The sequence below is a fragment of the Lycorma delicatula genome, chromosome 1 (genome assembly GCF_047948215.1).
Source record: "Lycorma delicatula isolate Av1 chromosome 1, ASM4794821v1, whole genome shotgun sequence".
NCBI lineage: Eukaryota > Metazoa > Arthropoda > Insecta > Hemiptera > Fulgoridae > Lycorma > Lycorma delicatula.
The window spans coordinates 359,554,850-359,570,483 of record NC_134455.1 but is presented as its reverse complement, the minus strand read 5'-3'; the positions used below and the strand labels follow the sequence as shown (position 1 = coordinate 359,570,483).

Here is a 15,634-nt window from a genome sequence, read left to right as displayed (position 1 = left end):
AAGTCAAACATTTTCTCAAACCTCAACATTGAGAAAATTCTCTAATAATTGATAACATAAAAGTTTCATAAACAAATTTAAAAACTTAATTTTAAATATCCGACAATAGATGACAAGGTTGCAGATATAGCTACATGAATGTGTATCGTGAGAGTAATTATAGCAATAAAGAGTATGAAAATTTATTAACAAATTTTAGTATGATATAATATAATGTAACTATGTACTGAAAAGTAATGAACATTTATTTTTCATGAAGTCTTGAAATCTGAATAAAATAATTATAAAACTAAATCTAAGGCATCATCATGTATTTGTATTACATACATTTAGGGATTCAGTTTACTATAATGATCCTTCCACAAAATTATGTAGTTATAAAATACAGTAAATTATAAAATACTGAATACGAGTATAAATAACTTATATTTGCTGCGTTATGTCTCAATAGTAAAAAAATTATATTAAATTAAAACATTTTTTTAAACATTGATTAAAATGTTAGATATCAGCTTAATCATGTCAGCATATTACATGCGAATGGCTGCATTATCACATGCCAGTGGGAAAATTGTTATAAATACCCATTTTGATTTATCATCTAAAGAATTAATTATACGTTTATTGTTACAATCATAATTGTTGTAGTCAATGTGTTCAGAATCACAAGTCATTCCTGAAAACAACACTTTTCTTTTTCCTGTTTAGCCTCCGGTAATTACCTTTCAGATAATACTTCAGATGATGAATGAGGATTATATGTATGAGTGTAAATGAAGTGTAGTCTTGTACAATATCAGTTTGACTATTCCTGAAATGTGTGGTTGATTGAAACCCAACCGCAAAAGAACACCGGTATCCACAAGCTAGTATTCAAATCCGTGTAAAAATAACTGACTTCACTAGGACTTGAAAGCTGGAACTCCCGACTTCCAAATCAGCTGATTTAGGAAGACGCGTTCACTACTAGACCAAGCCGGTAGGTTCCTGAAAACAACTCTGCCATATTTTGCATTAACAAGAATAATAAACCTATGTCAGGCCTACAAGAAGGAGAAAAAATTAGGTGGCGGTTGTCTTTACTGAGCCAAGTATACAAATTGCATATCAGCATGTCTAGCCTATGAAATTTAGGTGATATCCAGCCTGACAACTGATATGCTCAGCTTTTACATCACCAGCACTAGCTGTATACAAAACATCATTATTTGCAGAGAAAGTAACTTTGATTGCCTTTTATAATCTAGACACTTTATATACATGTCCATCTAAAGAAAGGCTAGAATGGATGGTATAAAGCAAAATTAAAGTGAGAGTATAAATTATTTAGTTGTGATATTTTTTTTTATTAACTTCAAACACCTTGCCATTCTATACTGAGCAAATGCAACAATAGTAATAACAACTGTTAATTATCTTTCTGTGATACTACAACAAAAAATTTAGTTTTCACATTTATTCAAATAATTTCTTCTATTTTCTTCTCTTCTATTTCTAATTTATGTTCCAGATGATAAAATAACAAATTTTTATCACTTAAATTCTTTCTTCAACATTGTTAAACTAACTACTAAAAAAGTAATTTCAAGAGAACTGGAATGTCTTAGGTAGTAAAAGAGCATGGAAGTTGAATGGAATGAAACAGTGATAAATACCTTAGACCATAGCCACTTTTAATTAAGTGATTTTTGTTAGACCACATTTGAAAAATTTAAGTTTTAGGTAACATTTATTATCTTCCTTTATGTTAACAGTTGTTAATGGCACATAAAAACAAACTTAATGATTGTTTGTAATGATTAAATGATTGAAAAAAAAATTATAGTAATAATAATAATTTTTTTAGTTGGTCTCCTCATAACATCCAATCTTATCATCCATAGAGATCTGCAGGTAGGGGATGGAAGAAGCAGACCAAAGGGAGATAAATGGCAGAACTGTAAAAACTGTCATATGTCACTGAGTCATTCTGAGTACATAATCTATAAATATATAATATAGATAATAATAATAATAATAAATTCTAATAAAAAACTATCTTTTTCATAACTAGAAGGAAAAAAATTCCATATCATAAAATCTGCCGGCCTCCGTGGCGCGAGTGGTAGCGTCTCGGCCTTTCATCCGGAGGTCCCAGGTTCGAATCCTGATTAGGCATAGCATTTCCACATGCTACTTGTCATTCATCTCATCCTCTGAAGCAATTCCTAACGATGGTCCCGGAGATAAAAAAAAAAAAAAAAAATAATCATATAGTCTAACGATGTCCATAAAATTTTAACAGTACATTTATAATTAGGCGATTAAAATTAGAAAAGCTCTACACAACTGATACAAAAAATAGTTTAAATAACCAGACTACATGGATCAAACAGAAAACTCAGCCATATTATTGCGAATTATTCGGTTGTCTTTTCTCAGAAATAGATCGATCAAGTCAGCATATCTATTTGCTAAACTCAGATATTTTGTGACAGTAAAATATTTAGGTTTCTTATATAAAGTACTCGGTAAACTCTCATATTTCTTGTTGGAACCTTTAACCCAATATACTGATTAGACAGTAAACTTCCATGCAGATAATCCCTAATGAATTTCAAACCCATGAATGTTCATAGGTTTCTAAGTGAATCGACGCCTAGCTCTGTATATTGAGTATCATACGAACTGCTTTTAAACACTCCAGAGAATCTATATCTTATTTATCTAGATAGCTTGTACCAGATCGAATGTAAATAATCTTTCACGATTCCAGGTAGTCATACAGAATTCGATATGAGGACGTAATAAAGCCTTATACAGCGGGAACCGTAATTTTGAAAATGTCTACTAAGCCATTTCATCATTAAATTTTTTCTTGCTACTGGGACCCTACTTTCAATGTGCCATTCAAATAACAGCTTGGATTCTAAAAACACTCCCAGGTCTTTAAGCTCGTAAACTCTTTTAATTGGAATATGGAACAACCGAAAACGTGACGATTAGTTTTTTTTGTCAACGACATAATCTCCATTTTATCCAAATTTAGAGAAAAGCCATTTATAACAGACCAAATAAAAACCTCATTTAGAGCTTCTTGCAGCATTATGAATTTGTCGACCGATACGGGTTGATAGATTTTTACATTTACAGCCAATATTAATAATTGACAACTTAAAGAATTTGTATCATATATAAAAATAAGAAAAACCAGTTGGAACTCTGCACAACATCAGAAGTTAATTTAAATTTAGCCGAGATTGCGCCTCCGTAGCTAATATAAAAACTTCTAGTAAAGTAAAAACTAGTAAAGAAAGGTTCTGAGCAGTGCACAAACTTCAATGGAGACAAAGTGCTCTTCACTTTTTACTTCCTTATACGAAGTAAAGGAACTATTGTGATCGCCAAAAATTTCGGTTTTCAGATTTCAACGGAGATATTCATTTTGATCATTCCTGAATCAATTTTGATTAGTTTCGGCGTGACGCCTGCACGTACGTATATATCTCGCATAACTCAAAAACGATTAGCGGTAGGAGGTTGAAATTGTGGATTTAGGATTGTTGTCACATCTAGTTGTGCACCTCCCTTTTTGATTACAATCGACTGAACCAAAATTGTACAATAAAGCCCACAATCCAAAAAAAAATTGGATTTTGGACTTTTTTTTAACTGCAGTAATAAGCCTTCATTGAAAGCTTTTCAACGATATAATAAGTAGTACTTTTTAATTGGTTCCAGAGTTGTAGTCAAATGAAATTTTGATTAATGAAATATTTGGATCTTACAAGGGGATGGCACATAAGTTTGAATCAGACTTAATCTCCTTTTTTAACTTTTTTTTTAAATTTAAATATATTATTTATTAATAATTATTAACCTCTGATTGTAAAAACAAATTACAATAAACAATCATTCAATAACAATAAAAAAAATCAGAAGTTATAAGAGAAATAAAATTTTATGTATTTTTAAAAATGTGTATATGTAATTTAACAGGCGAACAAGGAAGTCATATGGTGTTCAGATTTGGTGAAACATTTGATTATTTATTATTAATTGAAAATTATAATTTAGAATCATATTATTTTTGGATTGTCTAGTTTAATTTTATTTAATTATTCTGGAATTTCTGTTTAATTTTATCTACATTAAAGTTAACTACAGAGTGACTGAAAAATAGACCCTCACAAAAACAACATCTACACTGAGAAATGCATGCCCGACCTTTAATAAATTGCAAAAGAATCTTATCTTGTAGTTCATTACTAATCTGATATTGTCGGACAATATTCTCCCCAAGTCGGAGTTGATCATAATTTTGTTTATTTGTTGGCAATCATTTAATCGCTCTTTGCTTAGACACAAACTAAGATAAAACTAGTGTAAAACGTTCTGTAGTTTTCATATTTTCACTCTCTTTATATTCATCATTCTCTGTTAATCTTTTTTTTCTTTCCTTGGTCTTAACGTTTTCTTCCTCTTTATATTTATTACATTCTCTTATTCTTTCTTTGGTTGCAACATTTTCTTTCTGTTTATTTTTTCTTGGTGTGGAACATTTGCTTCCTTTTTATTCTTTTTTGGTTTTAACATTTTCTTCCTCTTTATATTTATCATCCTCTCTTCATGTTTATATTCTTTGTTTGGTTTTAACATTTTCTTCCTCTCTATATTTATCGTCTTCTCTTAATTTTTTTATTCTTCTCTTGTTCTTAAAATTTTTTTCCTCCTCATATTCATCTTCTTGTCATTCTTTTTAGCTATATTTCTTCATGTTATCTTTATTTTTCCTGTATGATTGTTCCTTTTTCATTTTTGATTATTCACCAAATAATCCAGTAATAAAAACTGAATATTTTACACCGTAAGATCGAAATTAACATTTGTAATCAGTATACAGGAGCTCAATAAACGGATTAGTTTAATTATTAACTTTTATTTATATGACACGCCAGAAGTCTGAAACTTTTGTTAATCAGCAACTTACAAAGATACGAATAATGCTGATCTAATAATACGAGTAATAAAGGGACTTTTACTTTGTCCTAATATTTCATGTAAGATTGTTGAATTAATAATTGTATAAATATTCGATGTTGATAAAAACTAATATTTCATAAACTGTGTATTAAAGAATTGAAGAATTGTAACTCACTCTCAAATGAAATAACTTTAAATGAAGTGCAGCAAAAAATATGTATTTGTAATTAAATAGGCGTATCAGATTTTTTAAATAAGGTGTGGTACGGTATATTAAAGCCTATCGTCGCCAGAAGCGAAACAGAAGAGTCATGAACCAGGAAGAATTCGACATGAATTAAACAGTCTCCAGAAAACTGTCTTCAAGAACAGTTCACCCAGACCTAAGTACCTTGTAATTACAAGAGAAGGTGATAATTTCATGAAGGTGAGTTATTTTCTTATCGCTCGTGAAATAACTATTTGCCTTAGTGACCCAGTAAAAGTAATACGCAAGTATTTAAAAGGTCTCTACGTCGATACAGTCAACGACATCCAGTCGCAAAAGATTCTTACTTTATGTAGAATAGGTGACTTTGCTGTACTTGTCAATCCTCACAGCACTCCCAATATGTCAAAGGTTGTTGTGGTTTGTCGTGATTTATTAAACTGTTCAGAATAACAAACTGTTGAGGAGTCGGAAACTGTCCACACAGGGAGTAATAGAGTACGACAGGCTGAACATGAGAAAGAATGACGAAGTTCTATCTTTTGCCTCTCATGTTCTCACCTTTAACATAACTTACCTGCTACAGAAAATGACTGTTAGAAACCTGCAATGTGTGTGTATGTGTGTAAAAACTCACGAAGGGAACCTTAGTGAGAATCCTTCAATCTGCATTAAATGCAAATGACATTATTACGTTGATCAAGAAAATGCCCAGTTTAGAAAGACCAAGTACCTGTTCAAGACATGAAAACCTTACGAAAGTTATTTCGAAGCCAAAAAATTGTAAACAACCGGAAACCAAGAACAACAACATATGCCCAGGAAGCGACCACTGTTCCTACAGAAAACTTTGATACAGATTAGCTCCTCAGTAATCTTACTCTAACTTTGGCGACTAAGATAGAGAGAATAATCGGCAATAAAATGAAATCTCTCTCAAAAGGAATTTACGAGACCGTCCAAGTAATAGCCACCAGAAAAAGTTTTGAATAAAAGCAAAACGTTTTATGTCACAAGGGTTTTCCTTACATGTCCGGTGACTAGTTTAATGTCTGAAGACGGTATAATGCCATTATATTACAAAAGGAAGATCTTACTATTAAGATACGCACACAGGAACTGTAAGACTTAGCCACATAAACTAATTACGATATACCCACATAAATTATAAAAAAAATTGATAATCATCTGACTGCATTATGAATATAATCCCTATTCGTGTGGCAAACGTTAAAAATCGTCTAACACTATCAGAAACACGTGAAGTAATGAATGGAGAAGGCTAAATACGAAATTAAATTCAATTAAAATTACTCCATATAAATAGAAGACCTACGCGAAACTGATTCACCGAGAACAAGTGGCGGTGACCAGACTTCGAATCGCTCACAAAAATGAATTAAAAATTCGTATTTGTTAACCGGCGAAGAAGGACTAATGTGCAGTGTATGTGATAAACCATTTACTATTAAGTCTACTGGAAGAGTGTACGATATATGAAAACCTCAGAAAGAGGTACGGACGAAGAAATAATTTTGCTGCTGATGCAAAGAAGAAAATGGCGTTGCTTATCTACATGCCATAGGATTACTAAAGAGTTTATAGTAAGCCTTTGACGAAATTAATATTTCTTATGTTTGACTGAAAATCTTCTATGTGAAGGCACTTACAGCCGAACAGAGATCTCATATTTACATGGTGGTCCAACATTTTTTGTGTACTTTATTTTAATGTGTTTTGTTTTATGGAAATATCACGGCCCTGTACACCTTGCAAATGCTGTATATATATATATATATATATATATATATATATATATATATATATATATATATATATATGAGCGTTTTGTTTAAATATCTATTTCTATTAAAATATAAGTTTATATATATATATTATAAAATATAATATATTTATATTTGTTTTCTATTAAATTATAAGAGCTGTTTACATCCTTATATATGATAATTTTGCTAGTAATTTAATTATTTTTCAAACAATGTGACGAGGACTAATAGTCTTACAATCGATATTCATATAACACAAAAAAAAATAAAATAATAAATTTACATTGATACATTTACATTTCAGCTACAGCTACAGATGTATGGCGGAAGATGTATAATATTAATGTAATAGCGCTGCAAATATGTAGCCGAGAAGGAATAAAGTCAATGAGAAAGCACAATATTGATGACGGATATATTATAAACATTAGTAGGTAAGGTAAATTTATTTATAGACTTATTAAATTCTGAAAAAAAAATAATTTTAACATTTACTGATTTTCTCTTTTACATTATTTAGGAATTATTATTTTTTGTATTATGTTTTCTTTTTTTTGTTATTTTTGTTTGTTTTTTTCTTTGTTTATATGTGAAAAAAATTAACTAATTAAAAATGAATTTTCTCCAGAAATTGAAACTGAAGAGGAAATCATTAAATTTTATAATTTTTTTGAAGATTTATTATTACGTATAAAAATTTTAGTCATAACAGTTGCTAGTAAAACTATGAATTAGAACTATTAATATTTAACTATAAACCAAACTAAATTTATTTAATAATCTATAAAAACTTAATATCTTCAATCACAAAAGCAATTGAACGCATTGTGATAAGTTTTTTAAAATTCATTTTGATTTGTCATTAAACAAATTAATACTTTTATAGAATATTATTATTATTTACAAAATAGATTACTACTGTAGATAACAAGTAACAGCAATTTTAGAAATAAAATTAACGTTAGTACAATTCAGTAATGAATCTTTTGTTAATGAAAAAAAAAAATTGAGTAAATAAATAAGTGAATATAAACTCATTTGGTGAATTTTAGATATTACACAGCCCAAATCAGCTGATTTGGAAGTCGAGAGTTCCAGCGTTCAAGTCCTAGCAAAGTCAGTTATTTTTACACGGATTTGAATACTAGATCGTGTTCTTCGGTGGTTCGGTTTCAATTAACCACACATCTCAGGAATGGTCGAGCTAAGTGAAACTGTACAAGACTATACTTCAATTACACTCATACATATCATCCTCATTCATTCTCTGAAGTATTATCTGAAAGGTAATTACCGGAGGCTAAACAGGAAAAAGAAAGATATTACACAGAAATATAGTACTGAATAATTTAATGAATTAACATATTTTACTGATGAGGATTAAAATCTCGCTAAAACACTGTAAAATTTAAAACAAGGGAAAAAGTACATATATAGAGTGTACCAGGCACTGGATTCAGAGCATCAAAAAAAAAAAAAATATTTTGAAAAATAGCCAAACTTGGTTCATTTTCCATCCACTATTTTGTATTGTATCAATAATAATCTGTGCTTTGGGAAAGGATTGAGGTATTTTAATGACATTTTATTTATATTTATTCAATAACTTCAAAAAAATTGGTTTGAAAATTTTACCATTGAAAATTTTAAGTTGATGGCTGTTTAAATTATTTAAACATTAGTATCTCTAAATATTAGTTACGCCGAATATTAATAAACTGATGAAAATTTTATTGCGAACAAAAGTATACATTCTTTAAAAAAAATTGCTAGTCAAACAGATAAGATTTGGTGGAAATTGTTAAAACGGGTCTTCAATTTACGAAAAAAAAGCTGACAACTCACTTGTAGGACTTTCCCGTGACGCGGCTAAGTCATGCACCGGGAAGGTCCTACAACTGTGGGTTGTTCTGATGCACGGCTTACGCATACATACACGCACAACTTAATTTAAAATATTTTTAATTTTATTTAAAGATAATATGTTTTCCTTTATTTAAGCGTGCGCGCACACCATATTTAATTCGTGTAGGTGCGGCGGTACTAGCGGCGACGGTGGGCACTAATTAAACAAATGTAATTTCACAAATTACGAGTACATAGAACAAATTTCGCTTGTACAGTCGACAGACTGGTGTAGCCAAGAGGCTTAACGCATCAGGTACCGAGTCGACCAGGCGATCGAGTTCGAGACCCAGTCAGACCAAGTTAATTTTTTACATTTGAAATATTATTCATTTATTTAATTCTACCGCTCAACAGTGACATCACAATATAGCAGATGACTAAAACAGCATTTTTTGAGGTGGAGGGGCGATTTTTCAAAAATATTTTTAGCAAATATTATTATTTTTTAGTCGTTAACAAATGTACCTAAGAAAAAATATGACCTTATTTAGGCGTAATCTCGAGATACGGAGGGTTACCTTGTTCTACAGCCTCACCCCCTTGACCTTTTAAGCTGAAAATTTAATGGGTTCAATTCCCCATATATAGAAATAATCAGACCAAGTTTGGTCAAAATCGGCCCAGTAGTTCTGGAGATAAGGTGATTTAGAGACCGAAATCGAACACATACACGTACATACGAACATTAAGTTCCGGAAAATTTCCATCTGGTTTTTTGATATTTTGGTTTCCTTAGGTGTCAACGTCAAGATCCAGTGAAAACCGCATATGGGCAAATTGAACCGATTACAATACTTTTCCTTCTATAACTAAGCTACAGCTCTGCTATAGCGCTATCTAGATGGGAAAATAATAACGCAAATTGAAAATATTGTACCTGTTTTCACTTTCTTTAAGTAACTAAAGATTATTATATTATTAGTTAAATTGTTTTGATTAGTCTTGCAATGTTTTTTATTTTTTGGAAAATGGAAATTTATTCTCATATTGAAATGGCAAATGTATGGATTGGTAGACTGGACTTCGCATTTATTATACTAAATGTTTCCGAATCTCTATTTGCCAAGTAAAAAGTTTTTTTTTTGAGTTTGCCTTAAATGTTAACAAAAAACAGAAACTTTACTTTTAAAGTTCATGGTTGAAGAATACCATGAATCATAAGAACACTGAAATTGGAAGAAGGGTTATTGGAATATATTGAGGAAAATCCTGAAGAGAGTACAAAAAGGGTTGTTGCTTGAACAAGTTAATTGCTGACTATTTGGAGAATTCTTAAAAGCCAACAGCTGTATCCAATTCATTTACTGAAATGAGTATTTTGTCAGTTAATTTTACAAAACTGACTTCTAATCCCAAAATCTCATTGTAATACTGTTTACTTATGAAACGTTTAAACTATAAAGGAATCATCAAAATTTACAATAACCATTTTTAGATGCAAGAAAATCTTCATGTAATTATTATAGTCACAGTTCAGTAATCATTTTCAATAAATGTTTGGGCAATTCATGAACTAGTTAATATTTATTACGACATGATTGAACAGCGAAAATTATTAGCTTTTCATGGAAACTTCATATCAAATTATTTTGATGAAACTCTACAGGTAATTAGGAATAACATGTGGTTGATACTCCAACACAATTGTGGTGGGGTATCATGGTGGACAACGGTGGTCCATCACCAATATCCACCATACTTGGATGATTGCTTAGTTGAAACACGGAGTGATCATGCAGGATCAAAAGTTGGATTACAAGCCACTTGTTCTAATAGATTTCTACCTTTTGGAATATCTAAAAAAATATGATTTAAAGTACTCCACTGCTCATTTGAATATCTTCAGCAGAGAATTTGAAGAAGGTTTTCAACATAACAGAGCTAAACTTAGAGTTTTTTTTAATAAGAATATATAGTGATAAGTATTTCTGATAACCATATCTAAGTGCAACATTAAATTTTTGGAAAAATGAACTTATACAGAATAAAGTAAAGGTTTTTCTGAGTCCTAATTATACAATAAATACCTCTATCAGTATTCTATCTATGAGAGTTTATGGGTCATAATATGAATTAAACTTTTCTGAATTAAAAAAACGATAAAAAAACTTTTAGGAAACTCTTAGGAGATATAACACTTGTGCAATAGTACGCAGAAGTGTTGAAACTATGCAACACTTGAGCAATATTTTCTGATTTGCCGGTGTTATGACCTGAACTCTCATTGTTAATTTATGTTGTAATTATTTACGCAAACTATTTATTTATTTATTTTTTTTTTTTGGCAAGAAATCACTGTCTAGAATAACCATTGTTAAAGCGAGTTATAATTGATAAAAAGCTAAAAATGATATAATTGATATAGTTTATAGAAGGCTAAAAATTTTTAGTTTTCTTCTAAAACTAAAAATTTTTTAAAAACATTTTTTAAATTCTAAAAATTTTTAGAAGAAAACTAAAAATTTTTAAAAACAAATTACAGATTATGACAACATCCCTGATTACTACACTAATCTATTGGCAACTTACTTGCCATTAGTAAACCATTACTATTACTAAGCCATTATAGTAAATATTTTGTTAAGCATGAAAAATTAACAATGTGAAAATAACTACCATATGATATACGAGTTTTATTAACGTAATAAATATTGACTATTATGTTAAATTAAAGCACATAAATATTATAACTATTCTCATCAAAATTTTATGATATTTTCAGATATCCTTTAAAACATAATAAAAATAAAAATCAAGAAGTGCATTTCTTTTCTTTGATTAAATATGAAATGAGAATCATCAATGAGCATTCTGTTGTTTAATTTGTTATAAATATTAATATGAAAGGAAAACATAGAATTTTATATTTTTAATAATTGTAGTTTTTTAGTAATGTTTTTGCTTCAGCAACTACATAAAGTGCATTAATATTTGCCATGTAGAAAACAAATTCAAGTATGGTGAATAATGAAATTTGTTTTCAAATATTTTATTAGAGTTAAATTTAAATTTATTGTAATTTGACTTTTACCTTAAAATATGGTATACTGTATTACAAATTTACAGTAAAATCTATTTTATATTTTATTTTAGTGCAACATTAAAAAAAAATTTATTTGTACAGAAAAGTGAATGAATATAATAAACAAATATATTTATTTAAATTTTACAGCAGAGCAGCACATATGACAACACCAATACCTGGTGGCTTGGTATCATATTTCGCTTCAAAAAAAGCAGTAAATACTATTGGTGAAGGCCTACGTGCTGAACTTGGACAAACTAATTCCAGAATTAGAGTAACTGTAAGTTGAAAAATAAAACTTCATTGGTATAACTTTATGTTATACCAATGATATAATTTGTTTCTATAACAGAATCCCATATAATTGGTATAACATACAGTTATACCAATTATATGGGATTCTGTTATTTTCCATGTTTACAATTTCATCAGATTGACATATGTAAAAATTGAGTGTTATAATTTTGCATTAACAATATAAATAACATGTTTTTGTAATTATAATTATTTTTATAAGAATCTAACAGCAAACAGGTGATGGTAAATGGATCAATCATTCATCATGATGATACAGTAGTCAGTATAGGTTTATAAAAAAAAAATATGCTATTAAATAAATATTCTTCCAAACTTTTTCACTTTATATAAATAAATAGCAAACATCATTATCAACAAATATATTTATGTATTAACAAATTTTGAAATGATTTGTTGGAGAGAATATTTGTCAAGGTAAAAAATCTAGCTTCTTTTATCACTAGTAATAATTATTTAATATTAAAAACATCATTAAATTTTTTGAATAGATTAGTCCCGTTTTCACCTTCAACATTCAATGTCAAATATCTGAAATTAACCAATCCAAATATTCCTAGAAATAACAAGTCAGAACTATAGAATGTGGATGTGCATTCTTATGAAACACTACACCATTTTTAGCTGAGCCATCGCCAATTTTACATGGGGTAGTACATCTATCGAACCCTTCAAAAACACCAACCTTTCTTTAACGATTACTATAATTAACTTACCCAGACGTATTTTATTTTTAATTATTGTGGTTTCATAATAACTGATGATGATGATGTCATTGAAATAATTTATCTCAGGGATATTATATGATACTCAATACTAACAACTGATAGAGAAATAAATCACATTTTACAGTATGTGCATAACATATACTAACACAGCCTTTATTTGTGGTTTTTATGTTAATGTGCACAGTACCTGATCAACTTGTAGATAATATTGGAGGTAATAAGAATCTGCTGTAATATCATCATTATGCAAGTTAGTTCTAAAGTTCTGAAAAATTTCACTAGTTTCATTCATAGCATTACCGCCATAACAAAAATTAGTTGCTTATGAATTCAACCAGAGTAAAAAAATTTCAATATCAAGATTTCAGAATTTGTTACAACAATGATCATCCTTTTTGTTTTAAAACAACTCATATGTAACTAATCCTGTGGAAGTACAGTAATAGGCAGGTAATGTCAAAAAATGAGTCAACCTTATACTTTGTAGGTGCACAAATCTCATAAAATGAAATTATTCTGCAGTTGTTATTTTTAATCTAACCGCTATATAAATACCAGCAATTTTAAAGTGAATTGTCACATTACAATTACCCATTGTGTAAATACAATGTTAAAAGTTTGATATTTCATTATGAATGTATGTATACCTTACACTGAAATGTAAAATTCATAAACTTCTAAAAATCATAATTATTAGAAAATTAATTGTATATTTTCTTATTTGACTTCAGACTGTAAGCCCTGCACTTGTTAGAACAGAGCTGCAAGAGGTAGCAGGTATTACAGTTCCTCCTCAAATAGCTGGACTGGAATCATCAGATATTGCAAAGACTGTAGAACTTTTGTTGCAACTGCCAGCTCATGTGCTTGTATGTATTAAAAAAATACTAATATTTTCATTTTTATAAATCATTTAATTAAATTATTACTAATATAATTAAATAGATTTTATATGTGTTGGGTGTGTGTGTGTTTTTAATATATTTAATTATAAAGATATGTATGTCTTAATGTATATATATATATATATATATATATATATCTTAATATATTCATTTTACTTAATAAGCAGCAAACTATGAGTAAATGGAGTAAAATATTCCTAATATTACAATTTTAAGTTTTGTACCTTTGTTCATTTGGCCGGTACCTTTGAACCAGTACACCGGTTCATGAAGTAGCTTGAATTGGCCGATAAGCCTGTATGAAAAAGCCTAATAAGCCATTCTATCGAAAGTATTTGAAAGACTACTTCTTCTAAGGCTATGGCTGACTTTGGAGGAAAGGTGTGTTGACCATCAGTTCAGTGCTTCAGATGTGGTTACTCAACAATCGAAAAAACATAGATTGTCAATGTCATCAGCAAGTGTTTAAAAGAGAAGATGTATTGCTCGGCTGTTTTTTGGGATGTCAAGCAGGCCTTTGATAAGGTCTGACTTTCTGGTCACTGTAAAAATTAAAAAGGAATCTTTCTCAATTGAATTAGTTGATCCTCTCAGCTACCTTAACGGACTTTTTTCTCAAGTGAAGTGCAGTCAAAACTTGTGTGTATCCTTTGATACTGGGTGTGGTGTTTCTCAGGCTCATTCTGGAGCCTGTTCTATATTCAATCTTCAATGTGGATCTCCTGACTCCAGAGGACATCACAGTTGAATCATTTGTGGACAAAACAGTAATCCTGGCTGTAGATTCTGACCCTATCGTAGCTTCTACTAAACTGCAAACTGTACTGGATCTAATTTACAAGTGAATAGCTAAATGGAAAATGAAAGTTAATCGGATAAGTCTATGCATACCTTTGCCAATAAGATGGGTGACTGCCTGCAATCTCAACTTAATGGCGTTTTCCTTCCACATGCTAATCCCGTATGATACCTAGGTCAACATTTGGATCACCTTCTTACATGAAGGATTAATGTCAGAGAGAAATGAAAACAGCTTAACAATAAGTTCACAGAGATATATTTTTTGTTAGGCAGGGGGCGGCATTAATCATTATTTAACAAGAAATTGTTGTACTCAGCGATCATAAAACTGATTTGGACTTCAACTTTCGGGTACATAGATACGAACCAGAGTAACATTGAACTCATACAGCGATTTCAGAACAAACTACTGAGAAGGATTACAAAAGTTTCGTGGTTTACAAAAAACACTGAAATACATATTCAACTGAGATTGCCAATTCGAATGATTAGAAATTCCAGAAATTGGTAATAGAGAGGAGATACAATGATTTGGTACATGATTCAAAATGAGATTGAGCATAGATGTGAACTGGCTTGCAGTTAACCTCCTAGATAATAGCAATAACCTTAGGCATCTAAGGCGACTGCATAGGTAAGTTCTCTGAGATTGAGGTATATCTGGTACCCTAAGATGTTACGCATAGACAACATACTTCATTTCATTTTGCCACTTAATTTTGCTGGTTCTATTTGATTTACTTCATTCTTTTCTTGCTTGATTGGTTATTTATGTGACTGATAAGATTATTTTTTAGTGTTTTATTTGCTTTTTATATTCTGGACTTGATCAATGTTCTTTGACTCATCATTGTAAACCGTCAAAATGTTAAGCCAGCTGAAATTCATAGGCAGTTGGTTGCTGTGTACAGTGATAGTGTAATAAATGAAAGAAATGTACGAAAATGGTGTGAAAGGTTTAGAAATAACAGAATTAATGTGCATGATGAAGAATG

General features: G+C 29.9%; 1 protein-coding gene across 2 annotated transcripts in view; it reads left to right on the top strand.

The window, feature by feature from the left end:
- The window catches only part of LOC142334487 (farnesol dehydrogenase-like), a 35,018-nt gene that overhangs the window by 18,159 nt on the left and 1,225 nt on the right, over positions 1-15,634 (top strand). For both annotated transcript variants that reach the window (XM_075382556.1, XM_075382557.1), the window contains exons 4-6: positions 7,262-7,391; positions 12,038-12,170; positions 13,665-13,802. In XM_075382556.1, coding sequence (XP_075238671.1) covers positions 7,262-7,391; positions 12,038-12,170; positions 13,665-13,802 — 401 coding nt within the window. The remainder of the gene's footprint in view (positions 1-7,261; positions 7,392-12,037; positions 12,171-13,664; positions 13,803-15,634) is intronic.